The 25,410-nt window shown below is 41.9% G+C and overlaps 1 protein-coding gene across 1 annotated transcript in view; it reads left to right on the top strand.

The window, feature by feature from the left end:
• Positions 1–25,410, top strand: part of LOC126987492 (mucin-17-like) — an 89,859-nt gene that overhangs the window by 22,540 nt on the left and 41,909 nt on the right. The window contains exons 5-6 of the mRNA XM_050844457.1: positions 16,733–16,909; positions 24,046–24,206. Of these exons, the coding sequence (XP_050700414.1) occupies positions 16,733–16,909; positions 24,046–24,206 (338 nt within the window). The remainder of the gene's footprint in view (positions 1–16,732; positions 16,910–24,045; positions 24,207–25,410) is intronic.

Below are 25,410 nucleotides of genomic sequence, written 5' to 3'. Positions count from 1 at the left end.
TCTGACCCATCGCTGCTACACAGTAAAGCCACAAATTTGGTCTGTCATGCTACACAGTAAAGCCACAAATTTGGCCCGTCGCTACACATTAAAGCCACAAATTTACATCGCTGCTACACGGTAAAGCCACAAATTTGGCCCATCGCTGCTACACAGTAAAGCCACAAATTTGGCCCGTCGCTGCTACACGGTAAAGCCACAAATTTGGCCCGTCGCTGCTACACAGTAAAGCCACAAATTTGGCCCATCGCTGCTACACAGTAAAGCCACAAATTTGGCCCATCGCTGCTACTGGGTTAAACATTTACTGTGTCTTCAATTATAAGTTTGCTACACCATCCCTCACGGAACTTCTTTAACCCTTAATGATCAGTTGAATGTAATTGTGGTGGTGGCTGTGCACCTTTATTTTAAATGCATGAAGGTTCCTTTCCTAGTAATGCTTCTCACAAAAAATACATAACACTCTGGGCCGTATTATAAGACACTTTCGCTTCCCACATCACCCATTTCTAAAGGTCAAAGAGTGGGTCTGTCGCGTTCTAATGAGTGTTTCTTCAGGTTCATGGTACAGAGGAAGGGTCAAACTACCACCAGAGTCATAAAACTACTGGAAATGCCCACAACTCCTATGAAAGCTTTGTCAAATATGTGAAATTTGGCGACGAAATGTTTACTAATACGGAACGTTTACTAATTTCCAGAAGTAGTTGTATGACCCTGGTGGTAGTTTGACCCTTCCTCTGTACCATGAACCTAAGAAAACACATATTTGACAAGGCTTTCGTAGGAGTTGTGGGCATTTCCAAGAGTAGTTGTATGACCCTGGTGGTAGTTTGACCCTTCCTCTGTACCATGAACCTAAGAAAACACATATTTGACAAGGCTTTCGTAGGAGTTGTGGGCATTTCCAAGAGTAGTTGTATGACCCTGGTGGTAGTTTGACCTTTCCTCTGTACCTTGAACCTAAGAAAACATATTTGACAAGGCTTTCGTAGGAGTTGTGGGCATTTCCAAGAGTAGTTGTATGACCCTGGTGGTAGTTTGACCCTTCCTCTGTACCATGAACCTAAGAAAACACATATTTGACAAGGCTTTCAGAGGAGTTGTGGGCATTTCCAAGAGTAGTTGGAGGACCATGGTTGTAGTTTGACCTTCCTCTGTACCATGAACCTAAGAAAACACATATTTGACAAGGCTTTCTTAGGAGTTGTGGGCATTTCCAAGAGTAGTTGTATGACCCTGGTGGTAGTTTGACCCTTCCTCTGTACCATGAACCTAAGAAAACACATATTTGACAAGGCTTTCATAGGAGTTGTGGGCATTTCCAAGAGTAGTTGTATGACCCTGGTGGTAGTTTGACCCTTCTTCTGTACCATGAACCTAAAGAAACACTCATTGTAACCCGATAGATCCCCTCTCTGACCTTTAGAAATAGTTGAGGTGAGTAGCAAAAGTGTCTTATAATACCAACCTCTGTGTCCTCCCACTGTGCCCACCCACACTGTGACCTTCCTTCAGTGGTAAGTCAGCAAAAGAGTGAGATGGAGACACATGCCAAGTCTTCCATTCCGTTGCACTGATCTCCCGGCCCAGGGGGGGGGGCTTCGTGGTGCAGTGGTTAGCACACTCGGCTCACAACCGAGAGCCCGGGTTTGATTCCCGGGCGGAGTGGAAAACTTTGGGTGGCTTTTCCAATACCCTACGCCCCTGTCCACCCAGCAGTGAATGGGTACCAGGTATTAATCGGGGGTTATGTCCCATCTCCTGGGATCTGTTTCCTTCTCCTATAATTCCTTCCCCTTCTGTCTCTCTCCGGCATATGACCACGGATGTTGCGCTGACTAAACAAAACTTTAAAACTTTCTCAGCCCAGGGGAGGGGAGAGGGGATGAGAGTGAGGGGATGGGAGCAAAGGGGATGGAGTGATAGAGGTTTAGGGTGGATGGGAAGGGATACAGGGTGAAGAGTGGGGGGGATGGAGGGAGCAGTCACCTAGATAGAGACGTGGGGTAGCAGGAGTTTGACAGGTAGTTATAGGAAAGGGATAAGCCACTCTCAGCCTACTGATAGTCTTCTACCTCTTAAATTTTGCCGCCATGTTGCCTCTCTTTCTATCTTCTATTGATATTTTCATGCTGACTGCTCTTCCGAACTTGCTAACTGCATGCCTCCCCCCCTCCCGCGGCCCCGCCACACACGACTTTCTGCTCAAGCTCATCCATTACTGTCCAAACCCCTTATGCAAGAGTTAACCAGCATCATCACTCTTTCATTCCTCGCGCTGGTAAACTCTGGAACAATCTTTCTTCATCTGTATTTCCTCCTGCCTATGACTTGAACTCTTTCAAGAGGAGGGTATCAGGACACCGCTCCTCCTGAAATTGACCTATCTTTCGGCCACTCCTCTAACTCTTTTTAGGAGCAGTGAGTATCGGGCTTTTTATTTTTTTTACATTTGTTACCTTTTTTTTATGCCCTTGAACAGACTCCTCTGCTGTAAAAAAAAAAAAAGGGAGACAGCACAAATGAGATGAGACACTACAATTTTTCTTTCTTTTTACAGTAAAGGAAAAAGCTCAAGAAAAAAAAGACTGCTAATCTAATCAATCACTGCCCCATAAATGAGTGTATAGATGAGTGGCCAAAAGAGAGGTCAATTTTGGGTGAAGAGGTGTCTTGATACTTTCCTCTTGAAAAAGGTCAGGTTGTAGACTTTACCAGTGAAGGGGATGAAAGAATAAAGATGCTGGTTGACTCTTGCATAAGGGATTTGGACAGTATAGGGATGAGTTAGAGTAGAAAGTTAAGGGCAGTGAGGCTGTGGGAGGGGGAGAGGCATACAGTTAGCAAGTTCAGAAGAGTGATCAGCATGAAACTGTTGATGGAAGATAGAAAGAGATGCAACATGGTGGTGGAATTTAAGAGATAAAAGACTGTCGATAAGAGGAGGGGAGTTTACCCCTTCACTATGGCCGGGCCAAAACAGTGCCCCGCGCTGTATCCAGGATCGCCGCGCGCGCCAAATTTCAAATGTCGCTATTGAATATAACAAGTTTTCAGCCATAAACTCAACATAATCATCATGTATTATAAATGAAAACATGCAGAATTAAATGGTGCACATAAAGAAACATAAATTAATTGATAGTTTTGAGATGTAAGCATAAATATAGAGATAAAATAACTCGTATATTGGCTAAAGCAAGCCAGGACGCAGTATGCACATCCTCGGATATGGTATGGGGCACGCAAGGACGCAGTATACGCATCCTCGTGTTGAAGGGGTTAATGAGATGAAGTTCCTTAGGGTGGTATTGCTTGACGGAAGGTCAAGGACAACTGCCTTCCCCACAAGGCATGGCAGTATTGAGAGGCATGCCAAAATACTGGAACATGGTTGAGCATCAAGGACAAGGGTACTCCCGTGTCTTTGGTGAAGTCGTGATTTTAATTGTTACCAGAATGTAGACAAAATGCCAAAAAATAAAATACTTTATAAAATTGAATTACGTTGAGAAGTACTCTGTATTAGGCAGAGCACTGGTTTTTTATCTGGGAACAGTTCCCGCTCCGCGTTTTACAAGAAGATACAGCGCCTTGACAACAACAAACTACCCCTCTCGGCCAGACGTCAGGCAGAAGAGGAAGGCTGATGCCACCATCGTAATTCTTCATCCATTTACAGGTAAGATAAAGAGTATTTTCCTGGCTGTGAATAATTGTTTTGCATTTTTAGAGTGGCTGGACACTTTAGATGAAATAAGGCATTTATACAACTAGCTGGAAGGCTGGCAGAAGGCTTGCTAATTACTGCCCTATGTACCCCTAACAAACATGTATTATTACCATTTAGCGTTTACCATTGATGAGGTTTCAGGCCCTGCTCTGCTGCCAGCGTAGCACTCTGCAGGGCTAGCAACATTATAACAATAATGTTGGCACTGAAAGTTGTCCTCAATCCTCATCTTTGTAACGTCAAAGGAGTTAGTGAATAAGTGAGTCGTCAATGCTTTCTTGAAGGTTGCTAGATTGCCATTGTTTTTAACATCCTCAGGTAGCTCATTATAGAGGCGTATGGGGCTTCGTGGTGCAGTGGTTAGCACACTCAGCTCGCAACTGAGAGAGCCCAGGTTCAATTCCCAGGTGGAGTGGAAATATTTGGGCGGCTTTTCCGATACCCTACGCCCTTGTCCACCCAGCAGTGAATGGGTACCAGGTATTAATCGGGGGTTGTGTCCCGTCTTCTATGATCTGTTTCCTTCTCCTATAATTCCTTCCCCCTCCTGTCTCTCCAGCATATGACCACAGATGTTGCGGCGACTAAACGAAACTTTCCAAACTTTTATAGAGCCGTGGGGCACTCTTCTCAAACGCTCTAAAACCCAGTTCCAGGTTGACTTTGGGCTCATAGACTTTACACTGTGCTGCACTGTGTCTCAGTGACATAGCGGTGTCCAGATTAAAGTCCTGTAGTAAATTTCTCATATATCCAGGTTTACCAAGTCACGTTGCTTGATAAGTCAAGACACATTTTGTAGACTATTCGTGCCTTAATGGGTAGCCTGTGTATGTCTATAAGTGCAGGTGTTATTCTCTCACATGACAGCAGACCCTTTATTAGCCATTCAGCTCTGTTCTTGACAAGTTGTAGGTTCCTCAGCAGGTATTTAGGTAGGCCATAATAAAGTGACTTACAGTAATCCAGCTTACTACTTACATGATTATTTACAAGCATCTTCATGGTCTTATCATCCAAGTATTTCTTGACAAATGAAATATTTCTTGGAGGGTTGCCTGTTGCTCTCACCACCTGGTTGATCTGTTCTTTGAAAGATAAAGAGTACAGTCATTTATCACACCTAGGTCTTTGACTTTGAGTGTTATCATTAATCCAAAGAGTGGAGATATCTAGCCTCCTGAGATCCTTATTCTTCCCAACAATCAGGTATTTAATTTTGTCCTCATTCAGCCTCAATTGCTTAGAATTCATCCATTTCCCAACATCATCCATGAGTCTGCTCAGCTTATCTTTAGTATTTTCCACATCATTCAGCGACAAAAAAAATGTGTATCATCGACATACAGTTTAAAATCAACTCCATGCTTTCTTAGCAAATGTGAAAGTCCAATAGTAAACACACAGAATAAGATTGGACCCTGTACACTTCCCTGAGGGACTCCTCCTTGCAGAAGCTTATGAGCGGAAAATGATTTACCTATTTGCACACAGTATGTTCTGTACTCAAGGCAGCTCCTCAGATAATCAAGTACACCACCACCCACAATTCCAATGTTTTTACAATCTTGAAGCAATAAACTGTTTTCCACAGTGTCAATGTCATGCCCCGGGATTTTATTTTTCTGTTTCTCTATTTTCCTACACGTCCTCTGCGTGTATCGAAACATACGAGAAATTAATCAAGACAAAGTGAGGGTATTCGCCGGCTGCCTGGGATTGAACCCGCGACCAGCGTGACGAGAGAGCCACTCCTTACTGAGTCGGCCAAAGAGGTACACCCCTGGCTAAGTGGGTTATGGGAGGTTCGTTCATCAGGCATAGTCGCCACACTACATCAAACGCAGCACTCAAGTCTAACAAAATCAGAACATCACACTTCCTTTCATCCATAAGAACAAGTAAATTGTTTACCACTGAACAGAGAGTAGTTTCTGTGGAGTAAAGCCTCTTGTAAGCAGACTGATTATCCAGAAAAGCCTGCACCACTTGCAGATGCTCCATTAGCTGATCTAAAATCACATTCTCAAGTATCCTAGATGGAAAAATCAAGTTGGATACTGGTCTAAAGGAATTTAACCCTATTGTTGCACATGGCGAGGGACGCAACTATCCTCCAGGCGCACTCGGGCAGGCCAGCGGACGGAGGGGGGTCTCTTTTAACCTCTGTATCTCAAAAACTATTTGTCACAGCTAAAAACAAAAACCACCATTGGAAAGAGGAGGCCCAGATCTATAGCATTCAGTTATGTATGCCTCTCCTGCGAATGTACAGGCACGTTCAGGGGGTGTTGCCTGTGAACACTTATGTCAGTGTGTGTGCGACGGTCAGCCATATTGAGGCAACTGTGGAGATCTCTTCATGTACTGCTGGCAAGGTAGTATTGCCAACTGCAAAACTTACAAGTATTTGTTCAATGAATCAGTCAGGTGATAGGTGAAGCTATGCAAAAATGACGCTATATTGAACAACAACATCCACCAGTTACTCGTTCGTAGATTTTCTGCGCCAGGCTGATATGATTTTCCACCAAATTTACTGGAAAACCCACTGAATTGGCAATGCTGTGGGGTGAGAAATAGTGTTGGAACACTCTCATACGCGGGAAATTTGTGTGTGACTGGAATTCGCAGCCAGGATTTAGCACCACCGGCAAGTTAAGCTAGTCCTTGCCGCGAGGATTTAGCATCGAAAGGGTTAAACACTGTGGATCCAGTTTTCCCTTGACAATAGGTTTCATGATCACCGCTTTCTCACTCCCCTGGAAAAACTTGTTTTCACAACTGATGTTAACCATCTCTGTCATAATATTTAAGAAATCACTAAAGTTTCTGCTCTTAATGATGTCACCTATCGGCACTGGATCATTATCACAGTTCGTCAGTTTCACCCTGTGTACGATAGATTTCACTACAGCCACATCTACTCGTTGAAAGTATGTTAACTTAATTTTAGGGACTGGTGTTTCCAAAACGGGTCAATGGTATCCATCCGTTCTAAATTTCCTGATAATGTTCTTAATTTTCTTTGGTCAGAAAAGTCTAGAAACATGTTTGCCAGTACATCGCCCAAGAACCCATCTGTTAGCTTGTTAAATTTACACCCGAGTGAGGATGTTTGACAGGATGTGTGACCTTGTTACTTGTGCTTGGTAATAGTACAGTTAGCTTGCTGCCAGTAAACCTCAATGAGTATGAATTGTGACTGCTGTGAAGTAGGTCAAGGAGGCAGCCATCATCACTGAGCCTATCTGTAGTGTGGTGACTATGCCTGACTATGCCAGGGGGGTACCTCTTTGGCCGACTCGGTAGGGAGTGGCTCTCTCGTCACGCTGGTCATGGGTTCAATCCCAGGCAGCCGGCGAATACCCTCTCCTGGTCTTGATTAATTTCTTGTGTGTTTCGATACACGCAGATCGAGGTCGTGTTGGAGAATAGTAAATAAAAAAAGAGAAAATCAAAAACCTCTGGGCATGACATATCCACCCTAGCATGGCCAATAGTAATATTTCACAGCATTATGGTGAATGATTACATTTATCACCTAAATCTAAGCTTATATTCAGACAGGCTTTGATGCAAGGGTTCCACTACAAATGAAAATAAACCTCAACCCCAAATTTTTAGGTTACACACAATTCATGTTTTTATTAGTTAGTTTGTGTATTTTGAGTTTTCTGATTAGGAAAATTAATTATATCAGGCTGTGTAGGGCAATTTGGCAAGCACCTATATAATGTGCACACCTAACACTGCAGAATGCAATTTATGGTAATTGTTAAAAATGATGGTGTGACTCGTATTTTTTCATTTTCCACGATTTAATTTACCAGTAATAGAGTTGCTGCATTGTTTTTAGGTTTTACTGTTTATCTGAAAGGGTTTGATGTGATTTTTCAAGAGTGAGATGTTTGACGGGCTCAGTGTCTGCAGAGCCACAGGCAGCCGTCCACCCATAGCTATTAATTTTCATACTTTTATATGAAATCTCATTTGGAAACTACATAGCTATTCCAAGAAAACTGAAAGTTATATATAGAGATATATATATATATATATATATATATATATATATATATATATATATATATATATATATATATATATATATATATATATATATATATATACAGAAATCCCTTGTCTGTTGCGAGGGTTAGGTTCCAGAACCCCCCGTGATAGGCGAAAATTCGCGAAGTAGCGATCTTATATTTATTTTATTATTTATATCTATTTTAAGGCTTTATAAACCCTCCCCTTACTCATATAAACCTTTCCCACACTCTTATAAACACTTCCTATACAGGAGGTCCTCGGGTTACGACTGTCTTGACCTATGATGTTTCGTCATTGCGACGCAGTCCCAATAAATTATTCTATTATTCTTGTCTCGACTTCTGACATTTGCTTCATAAATACGAACTTCGCGAAGAACTAGTTTGTTGAGCAGGGCAGAAGAATACTCAGAAAGGACAATATGAGCGTAGCTCACTTCCTTTATAACACAACTAGGTAAATACAGGGAAGGGGAAAGGGAGGAAAGGGACAGAGTGAGTGATAAAAAATATACAGATAGAGGATGTAAGATGGGAGAACAAGGAAAAGGAGTGGATGAAACAGAGAGATAGAGAGGATGAAAACGAAAGGAGAAGGGTGCGGGGAGAGAGGGTCAGTAGGGAGAGTCAGGTCAGGTCCTGAGGGAGAGTCAGGTCAGGGCTTCGGTCAAGACACGACCTGACTTACTTCTGCCCCTCCCTCCCCACAGGCTTCCCATTTCCCTTTCTGTGTGTGTGTGTGTGTGTGTGTGTGTGTGTGTGTGTGTGTGTACCTAGTATTTACCTAGTTGTGAAATACAGGAAAAGAGCCGTACTAGGCTTGTGCTGTCCCGTCGCCATAATGCTTATTATCCAGTTTGGCTTTAAATTCATGAATCGTTTTTGCACACAGTCTCCTCGTCAAGTCCGTTCCATGTTGTTATGCTTCTGTATGGAAAACTGCATTTCTTGATGTCTCTCTTACAGTCGCTCTTCTTCAATTTCTTACCATTGCCTCTCGTCACACTTCTGTCACGTACCACTAGGTCTTCTCTGTCCAATTTCTCCAATCCGTCTTGTATCCTGTACAATGCTATTAGGTTCCCTCTCTCTCTCTCCTCTTCTCTCCAGTGTTGTTAGTCCCAATTTCTGCAGTCTTTCTTCATAAGTACATTCTCTCAGAGTTTCCGGTAGTTTAGTCGCTGTGTGTGTGTGTGTGTGTGTGTGTGTGTGTGTGTAGGTATTTATACCCACAACACATCATGGATTTGGCCAGAGAGATCATATAAGATCATTTGCCATTGCAGGATAGTATATACATCAACATCAAGCATAGAGAGGTTGAGAATGAAGGGAAGGTCTTTGTCCTGCAGTGGACCAGTAATGACATGATGACTACTCAAAGCTTGAATAATTTCTTTGTTACAGAGAGTGAAGCAGTGCAGCCTGTAGTCACCTTCATGGAGTGGCTCATTTGGGAGAGTGGGAAGAGCTGGCCATCAGGAGGCAGACCTGTATTTTGCAGAACCGTAGGGATCCATCTGAAATTTACTCTGAAGAGGAGTTCATCCAGCACTGCCCAGAAATTAATGCATTGCTGTAACTGCAGAGAGATCTAATAAAAATCTAATGTCTGTGTGTAATTCTGGAAAGGAAAATAGCTTTTAACCCGCACAGTACTGGCCGATTTTTTTATTTTTATCTATTTATTTATTTTTTTGCTTAGAAATGTTCCTTGTGATGGGAAAAGTGGAAAAAAAAAGCATATGTCATGGACCTAATTTTCGCAGGAGAACTCCATGGAGTGTTACCACGGTGCTGGAAATGGCCCCTGTGATGGTTTATGGAGGATTTGACAAGTGATGGAGGCCAGGTAGCCCATTTTTTGTTGCTCACAGGTGTAGAATACTCCAGAGAGCACCATTTCATGGGGTATAAGTGTGGGATTTCCAGAATTTTAGTTCACTCATACACATATAATAGGCTACCTTACACAAACGGTATTTCCTATAGCCTATATCCTCCTCATCTGGCACATAATCCTTGTCTGAACCAGAGTCTTGACAGTGCTCCCACGTCTTCTTCAGATGAGGAAACCTCAAACTCACTGTCTATTGTCATAGCCGTGACTGTGGCTAAAGGAATGGGCCACCGTGACAGTATTTACACTGATCTTGATCTTGATGTCACAGGTGGCTTGGGATTCCTCCCTAGCTTGGGTAGTGTTGCCAATGCTACAGATGCACTCGCGCAGTGTTGCCATTGTCTACAGCAGTCTCTGTAGCAAAAATAAACTTGCTACGCCCACTGTACGTGTTTAGCAAGCCCTGACGTATATATGTGTCGGCAGTAATGTACGGGTTAAGATATTTCATATATATTTTCTCATTAAAATTTACACAGCCTTTTCATGTACCTATTTCCTTGAAAGTAACACTGAAAATGTAAACATTACCTGATTTCAATAAAAGTGTTGTAAATAACACTACAATTACCAACAATAATAATAGTAATTATGAAAATAATAACCTGGACCCTGGCTCAGCTGCTACCCGTGGGCCAAAGTTGCCAGTTAGGCATTTTCTGCTGCAGTGTTGTTAGCACGCTGGGCGAAACTCGGACAGCACAAAACTCGAGAGGGTACTGTTAGGTGAGGGAGAATGTGGTAATAGGGGATGCTAACTTTATATTTTCAGTACTTCTGAGTTGTTGTTTACATTTTAAGTTTCTTCATTTGGTTGGCTTAGTCAAGGCGAGAACCACACAAGCAATTGTGGGCTTTTTTTTTCTAAGTTTTGGCCTATTGTGCCAGTAGGCTTTCTTGGTGGAGGCTGGTGGTCAGCCCCAGCATGTTGTGGTGCAGGCAAGTGTTTATAGTGGCGCTATCGTGCTTGGCTGATGCCGCCCCCTGTAACTCATCTTTGATCCTTTTTTCGAGAGAATCTACGAGTCTAGGTTGATAAATGTGTAGTGCCACGACGACTAAGACTGATGGGCGAGCCTCCCATAACTCCCTCTGCCAGGGGGGTACCTCTTTGGCCGACTGGTAAAAGAGTGGCTCTCCCGCCACGCTGGTCGTGGGTTCAATCCCAGGCAGCCGGGGATCGAACCCACGACTACAAATGGTCTTCAGGACATCATGTGGGTATGACAATGGCTGAAAAATTGCCAGCTTGTTTGTCGCAGTGGGTGGGATGTGAACTTGCATTTTCTTGAATGCCGTGCCAGCACGCTGACCACTCAGCCAGTGCTTCGCCTCGTCTCTCTTCCTTCTGAGTCATGTGTTTTGTGTATGATCTGCTTGTCATATTGACCTATAAATATTAGTCAGTCTTTCTAGTTGAGTAGATCTTAGTTATGTTAAATTATGTTGATTCTTAGTTGTGTTATGTTGATAAGTGTTTAGGCATGTGTGTTGTTAGAGGATGTTACTACAGTGCAATTGTTTGAACTATAAAACCTTAGTCCTTTTGTCTGTTTGGTTTACTTCATACAGTTTTTTCAGTTGTGTTCAGTAGATTGAGGTAAAAAATGTTCAAATTTTATGTTTATTTTTTCTCCATAGACTTCATTGTTTTCACATGACTTTCATATATCTCAACAGCTGGGGTAGGACTGACATATAAGAGGAGGTTACTAACTGTTGAAATTTATGATGAGAATAGTAGAAGCATGTATGACTCGTCTTTCCCACATTCACTGAAATATTCCAGCGGGAGATGGCTTGTAGTGTAAGAGTTAAGACTTGCTGATATTGTTACTTGATTCCAATATTTGTTGATAGAGTTGTTTTCAGAAATTCATTCCATTTATATATTGTTGTTAGCCTTTACAAATGACAGAAAAAATCTTTGCCAAGATATTTAACACATACCATGCAATCTGACCCACCAGTGGGTCAGGTGATTTATTCCCTTGTGGCGGCCTGACCCACCGGTGGTCATTTTGATGCTAATTACTATCCTCCTAATTATCCAGTATAGGATGCACATTAATATTTTTGTAATATTAATGATTCTCTTTCTATGGGTAAGGCATCAAAAAAAGATAATCAACAAAAAGAATATTGTTTGTTGACCATTAACCCTCTGAGTACCGCGCTATGGCGAGAAAACTAGTACACCCCATACTACTGCACTAAAAAAAAATTTTTTTTTTCAAAAAACTCAATCTATCCTAAAAAAAAAAAAAAAAATGTCCCCCTTTTTCCCCTTTTAGAAGTGTACCTCTCATCCACTTTCATCCCCCCCCGCCCCCCCCCGCCACCAGCCCCGCAGCCCCGAGAGAGTTACAATGCGCGGTTGTGCCCGCACCGTTGCTTTTTTTTTTTTTCCACACTTTTTATATTGGAACAATCATCATGAAAATATTTTTTTCGAAATAGAAAAATTTTGAAAATTATAAAATTTATAATATATGTCGTCACAGGAAGCAACATTTTGTTTTTTTTTTTTGTTTTTGGCAGAGGTGGTAACTTTTCCTTTCCTTTACTTTGTTTTCACTAGGCCAGATCACATCCCTACACGAGAGAGGAACGGCTCTAGGCCCACTCTATACCCGGGTGATACCGTCTTGTGGGAACGAACTGCACCTTTCGGGAGAAAAGATAAGTCAGTGGTGATGTGTGGTATCGCCATGTAGGATAACATCCCATGTCCAGTGGTCCGTACTCAGAGGGTAACTTTCAGAAGGTTAGTTAAACCATTTCAGTTTTACCTTGAATTGAAATTATTATGAAACATGGTAAACTACATTTCAGTGTTTTTTTTTTTTTTTTTTACTTGAGTGGTTGAAAATGAAAGTTTCCTCAAGTATCCCCTATAATTTTTTTATCAGAGTATATATATCTAAAAAAACAAAAAAAACATTACATTTCCCCCCTCCCCCCCCAAAAAAAAAAATATGAGAAAATTATTCTTCCTGTTCACAACAAAAAAATATCCCTGGCTTGGAACACATATTGGATAAACAAAAGATTTGCATTCCCATATTTTGAGTTCATTATTCTCTCTTTGCATGATATTAGCCATGATGTTTCACACTGAAGCAATCCAGGCACATGAATGGACTACCCTCACAGCCAGCACAAAAAGTTGACACTGTCTGCTTTTTTTGCTGCAATTTTCCATCCTTCGTTCAATGAGGAGTCATAATTTGGAGATGGCTTGTAGGATTCACCACAAAAATTCTGGAATGACTCGTCGCTTTCTTCGGTGAGACAAATTGATGGGTTCCATTACCAGTAAAAAAATACAAGTAGAAATGGTTAATTTACTGTATTGTAAGGTAATCAGTTGAACAATTGTAATAACAAATCATATACAGTAGCTTATATTCATATATATGCATAGAAAATCCATCTTGATGGCCTGTCCCAAAATTGGCCATAAAACATTATATTGTTGTGGCCTGCCCCCATGTGGGTCAGGCTTTCTACCAGGTGCAATTACGCTCTACGAGCCACAAGCATAACACCCACCTCTTCTCTGTCTGGTGGCTATCGGCAAACTGGAGATATTCCATAATTAAATCATTGCAACATCGTGGCAGCGGGGTTGCTGCCAGCCACAAGATAAGTGTTAAAGACTCACTGGTAAAGATAATCATTTAGTAAAGTAGCTGCAAAGTGTATCATGAAGGTTAGTTTTTGCTTCTCATCTCTTTAACCCCTTCAACACGAGGACGTGTATACTGCATCCTTGCATGCCCCATACCATATCCGAGGACACGCATCCTGCATCCTGGCTCGCTTTAGCCAATATATGAGTTATTTTATCTCTATATTTATGCTTACATCTCAAAATTATCAATTAATTTTTGTTTCTTTATGTGCTCCATTTAATTCTGAATGTTTTCATATATAATACATGATGATTGTGTTGAGTTTATGGCTGAAAACTTGTTATATTCAATAGTGACATTTGAAATTTGGCACGCGCGGCGATCCCGGATACAGCGCAGGGAGCTGTTTTGGCCCGGCCGTAGTGAAGGGGTTAAACCCTTTGACTGCAATACTTGAGTGTAGTCAGAGCGAGTTTTGCTAAGTTGTGAAAGTCAACTTTAGTCAATATCATTTTAAAAATGCCTACCTTTGAAACTATCAATCCATTTTCTTTCTAAAACACGTACAGAAAACCACAGCTCAATAGCTACAGCCATCTGCTGCTAATGCAAAAAACTAAAATACATAGTTGAAAAAGGCTGCCGCAGCTGATTCGCCCTGATGGATGTGATAATATTCTTTTGTTACAATTTCCTTATATCAGTGATATCATTACAGATTTATCATAAACAATCTTTGATTGCAATGTAATATAATCATGTGTAATAGAAAAAAAATGATGTGGGGTGACCTTGAATATAGTTCCCAGGGTGTTTAACCCAGTAGCTGCGACGGGCCAAATTTGTGCCATGATATAAACCCCCCAAAATAGATGATACATAATCTGATCACAAATGCTTTGATATATATTATGAAATGGTTTGTGTGAGGGGTGATTTTTTTCTCATTTTTCTTGCTTGGAGGGACCATTAAGAAACATGATCCCTGCAGCTACCGGGTTAACATGGCATTTAACTGTGATTGAAGGGTCATTTTATTGAAAACATGTGCAGTTTGTTTTCCTTACATAATAAATGTTATTTTATATAAATATGTTTATTTTTACCTTTCCAAAATCAGCAAATATTTACAAAATTAATACCTACTTTATGGTGATAAAGAAAGGTTTTGCGTTGAGTAATGTGTCAATACATGGTAGTAAAACTAATCTACATGCCTTTTCTTTAAGCTAAGTCCTAAACAATGGAGTGGATCGAGTCTCTTATAATTTAACAAATTTATTTTTGCCACCTTTTTAATAATTTTTGCCTTTTGCAATTTTACTCATTTCTTAAAGAAAATAAATGACATTAATGGTTAATAAAAGGTCTTTTCCTTATGTAAAAGTGATATGAAGTTAATTGGTGCATTTTCATTTTATTGTGGTATTTGACGCACTACAATACCCTCCTGAGTTTCGTGCTTGCTTCTTTCCGCAGGTATAGCGTTAAACTCCCAGATTGCAAAACTCGGGTTATTGAAAACACTGGAAAAGCGCTTATTTGTTCCGGCCCGTGGAGAAGCTGACTTTTTTTCCCACTTTTCTCTCGTTATCTCAAAATACATACAGTGTAAAGAAAGAAAATGTTAAGAGAGAACGGGTTATTTTGAAGCCACAGCTAAAGTCGCCTGGTTGCCTTACGATTGGCTGACAGTTCTGAAAATACGCTTGTGATTCTCCGAGTCCGATGACATCATCGACGGCACTCATTCAATCAGCAGCCTCTAATTATGATGAAACAAAAGGTTTGTGAATCTGAAGTCAGTGTTGATAGATAAATCATTAGTTCGTGACTTTTACTGCGGGCCATTTGCTCGCATTTCTGTGAGTATCGCCCCAGCACATGTGAACACGGTTACTCAACCGTTAGTTTCTCGGGAATTTTGTACTGAGATTCAAAATCGTCTGCATTTCACACGAAACTCATCGAAATTCTAATCAGAAACTCATGTTAGTTATTTTCTTGTAAGGTCGAAAAGTTGTGGCCATAAGAAGAAGAGCGTATCAGCTGATCAGTTTAGTAGCTATCCGCGTGTTTATTCCAGTACCACAATGAGTTCCACGAAGCTAGACAAGCTTGGAGTAACCAGGTTGAGCAGGTCTTGGACTTGAGTCTTGTCCAAGCGTAGCCACTGCCTTACCATGTCTGGGTCCTCACTGTTAAGTTCTCGTTGCATTTAACGGTAGCAAGCTGTAACACACCCCCTTTGTCTCCAAGCAAACCACTCACGAACCAACAAATGCTTTCTTTTCATTTTTTTCTTCAGCAAACACCACAAAGCAAACTCTGCAATGTCTGGATCCATTGTTTGTTTTGCTTTTCAGCTGATATATCCCAGAATGCAACAGTCCTCTGTGTGACCCAACTTGAGGATAAATTTGAGGGAGAAAATTGTCGGGAGATAATTTCGGTGGAAAATTCCCGAGAAACTAGCTTGTGTGACTGTGCCTTTAAGCTGCTGGTGTCACAGTGGGCCTTTTTCCTCCAACTGTGGTGGCGATAAGGTTGACCAGCAATTCCAACATTTCCGGGTGTGCGTCACACATGGCCAAGGTCGGTTGTCTGTATTCACAAGGATTAAATCGATTAAATAGTAAACAAAACAGCTCTGCCAGTCTACTTTACGAGTTTCTTGGTTGGGCATTTTTCACTGCTCCTCACTCCTCAGCCACTGCTGTCATCTGTTTGTTTACATACAGCCGCGTGGTTGCTCGTACTCCAAACCGTTTTCTATCCGTACGGACAACTGACAACTCGCTCCTGGTTGGGCGCACGGGCAACTACGGTTGCCAGTAGCCCCAACGGTTGGAGGAAAACAGCCAGTGTGACACCGCCTTAAGGAATCGCTCGTGACGTAAAGTATAGGTAGACATTACTCGTACATGTCAAAGCAGCGTGAAACTCAGGGCGATAATGTGCAAAAGTTGGGATGATAAGAATTTAGGATTGAGCGGAAACTCGAGAATCACGAAACTCGGATAGCGTGAAACTTGGGAGGGTACTGTATAGGGGAAAATCCATAAATGTCCTGTCGCCGCCAAAGGGTCAATGATATATATATATATATATATATATATATATATATATATATATATATATATATATATATATATATATATATATATATATATATATATAGGAAGGCATGTCAACACTATTTTTAATTTTTTAAGAGCCACACCAGTGGTAGTTTTATCACAAAATCAATTACACTTAAGTTAAATGTCATTGGTTATAATTCTGCTACAACTTTAAGTGATCAACATCGATTCAGCAAAAATAAGATTGATACATTTGATAGCTTTGGTTTTGGGTTTCTAATACATTAGAGAATCTAAACTTTTTACTGTTTCAGGTGAAAAACCCTTTGCTTGTGAAAAGTGCAAGTACCGGACCTCTGACCATAATTCTCTGCGCCGTCACAAGATGCAGCACTCAGGTGTCCGCCCTTATCGCTGCCCCTACTGTGACTATGCCTCCATTCAATCCACTACGTTTAAGGTTCACCTCAAGGACAAACATCCAGGTCTAGGTGAGGAGATGCAGTAGTCTGATTTACTTGTATTAATCTTAAGCTAATTATTGAGTACTTATGGTCAGTAGTTTTCATTTGGCTTTCAGCACTTCACGTGTGGGGGGCTCCACTCACACAGCTCTCTTGGACAGAGTGGAGGCTAAGGCTCTTCGTCTCATCAGCTCTCCTCCTCTTACTGATAGTCTTCTTCTTTCTTTCTTCTATTGATATTTTCACGCTGACTGCTCTTCTGAACTTGCTAACTGCATGCCTCCCCCCATACCGTGGCCCCGCTGCACGCGATTTTCTACTCATGCTCATCTCTATACTGTCCAAACCCCTTATGCAAGAGTTAACCAGCATCTTCACTCTTTCATCCCTCACACTGGTAAACTCTGGAACAATTTTCCTTCATCTGTATTTCCTCCTGCCTACGACTTGAACTCTTTCAAGAGGAGGGTATCTGGACACCTCTCCTCCCAAAACTGACCTCTCTTTCGGCCACCTCTTTGGATTCTTTTTAGGAGCAGCAAGTAGCGGGCTTTTTTTATTATTGTTTCCTTTTTTTGTGCTCTTGAGCTGTCTCCTTTGTTGTAAAAAAAAAAAAAAAAAAAAAAAAATTCATTATAGCTTGTTTTATTTTCTTCACTAAAAATTTTGTATTCCGATTTTTGTTAAGTCATATATTATGTCTGTCAATTAGAGAGTTCAAGAACACAGCCTCCCCCCCTCCCTTTTTTTTTATAGTCGCTGCCTATGGCGCCAGTAGACTATTGTGAGGGTCTTCTAGGGCAACCCCAACCTGTTAGGGGTGTCAGAGAATTTTATTTATAGTGGCTGCCGTGATGTATGACTCTTGCGTGGCCCATGCTGCCCCCCGGTGCTCCACTTGAACAAAGTCGCTGAAGTTAGGGTTGACAAGATCTGGGCAGCATGTATATAATTTTTCGCTACTCAGTGATGGTTTGAAAAATCAGCTTGTTTCGGTGGGACTCGAACCTAGGTCTATGGGCTCACCACGTCTGCACCCTGACCTCTCAGCCACCGTAATGGTTTGGGGTGTATGTTAACCCGGCAGCAGCGGGGATCATGTTTCTTAATGGTCCCCCCAAGCGAGAAAAATGGGAAAAAATCACCCATCACACAAACCATTACATAATATATATTAAAGCATTTGTGATCAGATTATGTATCATCTATTTTATTTTTATTTTTTTATCATGGCACAAATTTGCCCCATCGCTGCTACACAGTAAAGCCATAATTTTGGCCCGTCGCTGCTACCGGGTTAATAATCATATTGGTTAACATGCATATTAAAATGAGTTATAGTTTTCTGGCATTTTCTTTTGCCATATGTTAATAAAATAGATTTTGAAAAAATATTAAATGTATTCAATAACAATGTATGACGTGTTATCCACAAAAGGTGATAATCTCTATGGTCTTGTGATTCACATGATGTTCTGCATTCTTCCATTGACAATTTTCTTGATTAATGATGGAAATCCAACCCATTTGTAGTATCATTTATGTATGAAATTTCATTGTTTCTTACATAACGATTTGGTTTTGCTTAATCCTCTCCCAATATCCAAACTATTTTGGCCAAAGATTGTTCAGATTTGGAGATGTGGCCAAAGGATATTCGGATGTATAAGATAAAGCTATTCCATTCCCTCCTCCAGTCTTCAATCCACCATTGGTACTAATTTTTTGAGGGATAAATCAATCAATCAATCAATCAATCAATATGGGCATACGCTGGGGGTCATGTCACCTTGCTCATCGTGTAATGCCAAACCCGGGGCTCCTCCAGGTAAGTCTCCATGCAGGGCCCCTTCCTAGTCCAAGTATCTCACAACAGGATCTATCAACTTGCTCAAGTTATAAATTCTGTGGGTGTCCCCTCGTCCTCTTCCACTATGAGTTGTCTCGTACAGAAACAATCCGGTGAGCAAAATTAGCTTCTGGGCAGTGTGCCACAGGCACGTATACCAGAAGTTGGCATTGATGGACTATGTGGGCACTATATGTCAAATCAGTCTCAAGGAGTAGTCATCGGTTTGACACAAAGTCATTCCAGTGGTATCCCATGATTCTACAAACGCATGTTTTACCAAAGGCATCAATTTGCCTCTCCAAGTCACTGTTCAGTGTCCATACCTCACAGCCATAGAGTAAGAGGGAGACTTGAATGTCTGGATATTTGTCCTTCTGCACAGGGATCAACAATGCCATATACTCGTGCTGAGTGATTTCATAACACTGTGGACCAAGCCGCCATAAGACATCTTGATGAGGCCCATTGTTGTCCTGAACTATGCCACAAAGGTATGTGAAATTTTCCAAGATATCAGTCTCCTCACCACATACTTGGATGGACTGTACTGTTTCATTCAGCAAGCCTCCAAACACCTGTACTTTCGTGTTGACCCAGGAGACCTGGAGTCTGAGGGGTTTCGTCTCCTCGTGCAGTACCTTGAGAGCGATCACCAGAATCTCCAACAAATCAGCAAGGATTACTGCATTGTCTGTAAAAACAAGGTCATTGACTTTGATATTGCCAAAAGATGCTCAACAATGAGTCTGATCCAAAACTCTGCCTAGCACCCAGTACATATACCATATTCGATGGCATATAAGACGCATGGGCTTATAAGATGTGCTTCCATTTAAGCAGGCATTTAAAAAATAAATGAATGGTAAACCTTAAGAATTACCACTCCAAGCCAATATTCGTAATAACTTAGCTAGTAAAAGAATTATTATTATAATGCATTTTTGTATATGTTTTACCTTGGGGAGGGGACAGGGAGGGCCAGGTGCGCAGCCAAAACACTCATTGATGGACCGCTGTGGAGAGAGCCAGAACACTCCATAATGGACTGGTGATGTGTGGGACCTAGGTCTGCTGCAGTCCTATCACATATTCAGGGATTTTTTACTATGTACACAATTTCATTCACCCTCAGTTAGGGTGGGGGGCAAAGTTAGGTTGTGCCTAACTTAATCTAACCTAACTTAACCAAATCTAATTTAACCTTACCCAACATAACCAAACTTGACCCCCCCCTAACTGAGGGTGAGTGAATTTGAGTGGTTTCTCCATGTGGTAAAAAAAAAACCCTGAATGTAAGGAATTTCCCTACATCTAGGGTATTTTTCAATCCTCTATAACTCAAAACTATGTGTTTGTGACGCATTTTGTGTTTCCCACCGCATTCCTCACATTCCCAAAGACCCCCTGGCCAGTCTTGGTTGAGGGGGGTGAATATGGGCAAACACTAGAATAATACCGTGAAGCACCCCCCTCCCCCCACCCCCCACCTATTAGAAGGAGTGTCAACCCCCTTCAGTCAGAGGGGGGGGGGGGGTCGAGATTAGATTATGTAAAGATAGGTTGGGATAGTTTAAATAAGTAAAACAGAGGAAAGTGTGAAAATAAATTTATAATCATAAAATTTTTGAAAATTGTAGCTTTTCTTATTCATGTTCAAATCCTACAAAATCATGGTCACTATCATCCATGCATTCCTCAAAGTCATCAGAATCAGAAGATCAAGTCATTACATGCCATCAATGTTATTACAGGTTGAGAATCCCTTATCTGAAATTCCTGGGACCGGAAGTGTTGTGGATTTCGGATTTTTTTGGATTTCGGAATTTTTGACATTTTCAACAATACCTTTACACCACAGAGCACACAATACGTGGTAATCACAATGAGTAACAAGCAAAGGTGTTTCTGTGACGACTGCTTGATTTATAAATGCTTACAAATTGTATTTTTCAACTTGAAATATAACTCTGTGAGTAAGAACAGCCAATTCCTTTATAAATTGATGACTCTTTGAGAGGCATGAGAAGTGTGGGCGGTATGATGCATTTTCCCAGCAGCACCGACACCAGGGACTGCCAAACTTCCTTCCTCCTTCCTACTTTCCTTCCTTCCTCCTTCCTATTTTCCTTCCTTCCTCTTTATTCATCTTCCTACCTCGTCCTCATCCATTCATCCATCCACATATAGATTTGTCCCTCCGTGGAGGGACCATATGGCCCATTGTCGGGTGACAGCCCATGAAGATGGAGCCGACAGACCAATTTTATTGGCAGTCACCGACCAAAAGATTGGCTCTGTCGACAAGGATTGGCGTGTCGATCACTTCCCTTCTCATCCCGTCTGTTTTTTCTTGTCTTCCCTTCCCAAGACAGTCTTAACTTTCCCTCGTTTCTCCCGTCTGTCCTTTGTTCCTGCCGGTAGGCTTTCTTCAGGGGCCAGATGGTCGGCCTGAGCTTGTCGTGGCGCAGGCAATTTTTATAGCTATGCTTGGCTCATGCTGCCCCCTGGAACTCATTCTTGATTCACTGAACGGCTTCTTCTTGAGTCCGGGTTGATGGGTGAGCTTCTGGACAGCATGTGGGTAGTCTTAGGCCACTCAGCAGTGACTGAAAAATCCCAGGTGGTAGCGTGGGGATTCGAACCAATATTGTCCATAGCGTGGTGAATGTGAGCCCAGCACGCTAACCACTCAGCCACCGCCTCTCCTCCTTATCTTCATTTTCTTCCCCATAAGCATGTTCGTAGATAACGAGATGTTGAAAAGCAGAGTTACCTTGACGTTGTGAAGCAGACATTGAAATAAGTTCCCAGATTATGATTTAACACAGTTTACCTTAAAAAAATAAAACTTTGAATTACAACATAAATACCCTTATGAAGTAAATATGGTCTTAGAAATGTTACAGATAGAAATGGTGTCTTATGATGGAAAAAAAAATGGAAAAAGAGAATGGGTTGTTTTGCGGAATTTTCCATTTGTGACGCATCATGTCAGCATTTAAAAAAACTTTGATTTTGGAGCTTTTTGGATTTTGGAATTTCGGATAAAGGATTCTCACCTGTACTATTGTCACATTTTTTTAATGGAAGTAGGGTGAGGTGGACACAACCCATGCTACTACGTAGTGGGAAAATATTAATTAAAAATCTGTATTTGCCCTGACAGGCAAAACAAAGAGTGCATAATACTCCTCAGGAAATGGGCTTCCTTTATCTGTTGAGCTTCCCCAAAGAATATTTTTTCTCCATAGGAAGATTTTTTTTTTTTTCAATTGCTGTACGGCTTGTGACCAGGGGGTCACGGTGTAGCAAGCCACCCCTGAAACGGTCGCGTACTCTCCTCCGGTGAGACAAAGAAAATGGTGTGGCTTTTTTTTATTTATATTTACTAAAAAAAAAAAAAAAAAAAAAGTCATGTATTCTCCTCTGGTGAGACAAAGAAAATGGTGTGGCATTTTTTTTTATAAAAAAAAAAAAGCCAAACCATTTTCTTTGTTTCACCGGAGGAGAGTACACGACCATTTCAGCGGTGGCTTGCTACAACGGCTCATACACGAGATGTTCACGGCTCGTACAATTTTATAAATAAATTTCTTAAAAATCTGGCTTTGCACCAAGACTCAAAACCAAATGCCTAAAGTAATGCTTAGGCTGTGGGCTTCCTTTGAGGCTGGAGAATGATTAGGCATTTGGTCCCCCCTTTATAAAAAAGTTTTAATCAAAGGTGAGGGTGTCAGAAGTTCAAGGTGTTCCTGCATGACTGTACCGGGGAATTCTGTCTCTCGAACATGAACAGTGTTTGTAGCCAAGAAAGCGACACGGTGATGAAAGTTTTGTTAGTAATCAGGCTCAGTGTTCACAAATTTGTGAGTAATTTGTTGTCAGAGCTGCAGTGATGATTCATGAGGCAATGTTGCTGATTCTGTAGTTGGTGGTGATGTAGGTGGCAGTGGAGTAAGTGGTGATGAAGCAGGTGGTGGTGGAAACAATATTCTAATGCAACTTTTACGTATATACAAGCATTGAATGATGCAACATGTGTTGACAGCATGTGTTGGCTATGACACAACAGTGCAGGGCATTTAAAAATGGCCTTCAGGGGGGAGGGGTTTTAATTTTACAAAAACAAACTTCATCACCTGGCAATTTAGGCTTTTCCGGCCATGCTGAGCAAAATCATGTACTCATCCAATTTTAAATATATTCGTCGAAAAATATCCCGTAGCCGCCTGCCTTAACCCAGTAGCAGTGGGGATCATGATTCTTATGGTCCCTCTAAGCAAGAAAAATGAGAAAAAATCACCCCTCACACAAATCATTTCATAATATATGTCAAAGCATTTGTGATCAGTTTATGTATCATCTATTTTTGGGGGTTTATATCATGGCACAAATTTGGCCCGTCGCTGCTACACGGTAAAGCCACAAGTTTGGCCCGTCGCTGCTACTGGCTCAAGGAAAAGTTGGACAAACACAGATACGGAGACAGGACCACACGAGCATAAGCCCAGGCCATGTAAAACTACAACTAGGTAAATACAACTATGTAAATGTACACACACACACACACACACACACAGAAGGGGAAATGGGAAGGGTGTGGGGAGGGATGGGCAGACGTGAGAGTCAGGTCATGTCCTGACCGAAGCCCTAACCTGACTCTCCCTTTTGCCCCTCCCTCCCCACACCCTTCTGTCTTCTTGTTTTCATCCTCTCTATCTCTCCCTGTTTCCTCCACTCCTTCTCCTTGTTCTCCATTCTTACATCCTCTATCTCTATTTTGTTTATCACACACTCTGTCCCTCTCCTCCTCCCTTTCCCTTTCCTTGTATTTACCTAGTTGTGATATAAAGGAAGTGAGCTACGCTCATATTGTCCTGTCTCTTGAGTATTTTTCCACCCCGCTCAACAAACTAATTTCTGTTCGAAGTTCGTATTTACGAAGCAAATGTTGGAAGTCGAAACAAGAATTATAGAATCATTTATTGGGACCGTGTCGTAACGACGAAATGTTGTAGGAAGTGTTTATAAGAGTGTGGGATAGGTCAATAGGAGTGTGGGAAAGGTTTATAAGAGTGTGGGAAGGGTTTATAAAGCCTTAAAATATATATAAATAATAAAATAAATATAAAGTCGCTACTTCGAGGATTTTCGCCTATCGCTGGGGTTCTGGAACCTAACCCCCGCGATAGACGAGGGATTACTGTAAGGCTAGTGGCATGCATCATCAGCAAATGTTTGAGACACATTTAGTTTCACACCATTCGCATCATCATGCTCTAAGTGGTTAAAGTAAATTTTCCTTTTCCAGCTCAAATAGATGGCATCATGTTCACATGTGGTGTATGCTCCTTCAAGACAGTAAAGCGAGACAATTTTCTGGCCCATGTAGCAGAACATAGTCGAGGAGATGGCAAGAAACAACGGCAGACACCCTCTCCAGCCCAAGCCAGCAAGACTGAAGAGCCTCAGGTGAGTCTAGGGTAGTGCTTCTTAGAGAGTCTCCTACCACTCCCCCTAAGTAATGGGTGTTTTCCTCCATGCATGCATATATAGGGAGAGCGGTTATGATTCGGCCACTTTTTTTTTTTTACATCTTTTTTAGAAGAAAAAGTTGAAGGAGCAGTGTAATTTTGTTGACCTTAACCCGGTAGCAGTGGGGATCATGTTTCTTGATGGTCCCTCCAAGCGAGAAAAATGAGAAAAAATCACCCCTCACACAAACCATTTCATAATTTATATCAAAGCATTTGTGATCAGATTATGTATCATCTATTTTTGGGGGTAAATATCATGGCACAAATTTGGCCCGTCGCTGCTACATGGTGAAGCCACAAATTTGGCCCGTCGCTGCTACACGGTGAAGCCACAAATTTGGCCCGTCGCTGCTACACGGTGAAGCCACAAATTTGGCACGTCGCTGCTACACGGTGAAGCCACAAATTTGGTCTGCTGCTGCACGGTGAAGCCACAAATTTGGCCGTCGCTGCTACACGGTGAAGCCACAAATTTGGCCCGTCGCTGCTACACGGTGAAGCCACAAATTTGGCCCGTCGCTGCTACACGGTGAAGCCACAAATTTGGCCCGTCGCTGCTACACGGTGAAGCCACAAATTTGGCCCGTCGCTGCTACACGGTGAAGCCACAAATTTGGCCCGTCGCTGCTACTGGGTTAAAATGTTCCTTCATCATTTGGCACTTTAGTTTGTTAATATCACTACTGTAGTTGTTTTCAGTTTTCAGCAGTGGAAGATGAAACAAGTTTCTAAATTGTCCGAACCATCCTTCTGGTGCCCTGAAAATTGGGGCACCAGGTGATGCAATGGAACCAAGGGAGTCGGGGTAGAAATGGGGGATTGAAGAGCCCGGAGCTAGAGTTTGCCTCCCCCTTTTTTTTTACGTCGTGGCCTATTGCGGCAGTAGGCTTCTTCCCGGTGGATCCTGATGGTCGGCCCAAGGCTTCCTCCCAGTGGATCCTGATGGTCGGCCCAAGGCTTCCTCCCGGTGGATCCTGATGGTCGGCCCAAGGCTTCCTCCCGGTGGATCCTGATGGTCGGCCCAAGGCTTCCTCCCGGTGGATCCTGATGGTTGGCCCAAGGCTTCCTCCCGGTGGATCCTGATGATCGGCCCAAGGCTTCTTCCCGGTGGGGCCTGATGGTCGGCCCAGCCCGTTCTA

This window comes from Eriocheir sinensis, chromosome 65 (assembly GCF_024679095.1).
Source record: "Eriocheir sinensis breed Jianghai 21 chromosome 65, ASM2467909v1, whole genome shotgun sequence".
NCBI lineage: Eukaryota > Metazoa > Arthropoda > Malacostraca > Decapoda > Varunidae > Eriocheir > Eriocheir sinensis.
Note: the sequence above shows the minus strand (reverse complement) of the source record. Positions and strands in the feature narration are given on the sequence as shown.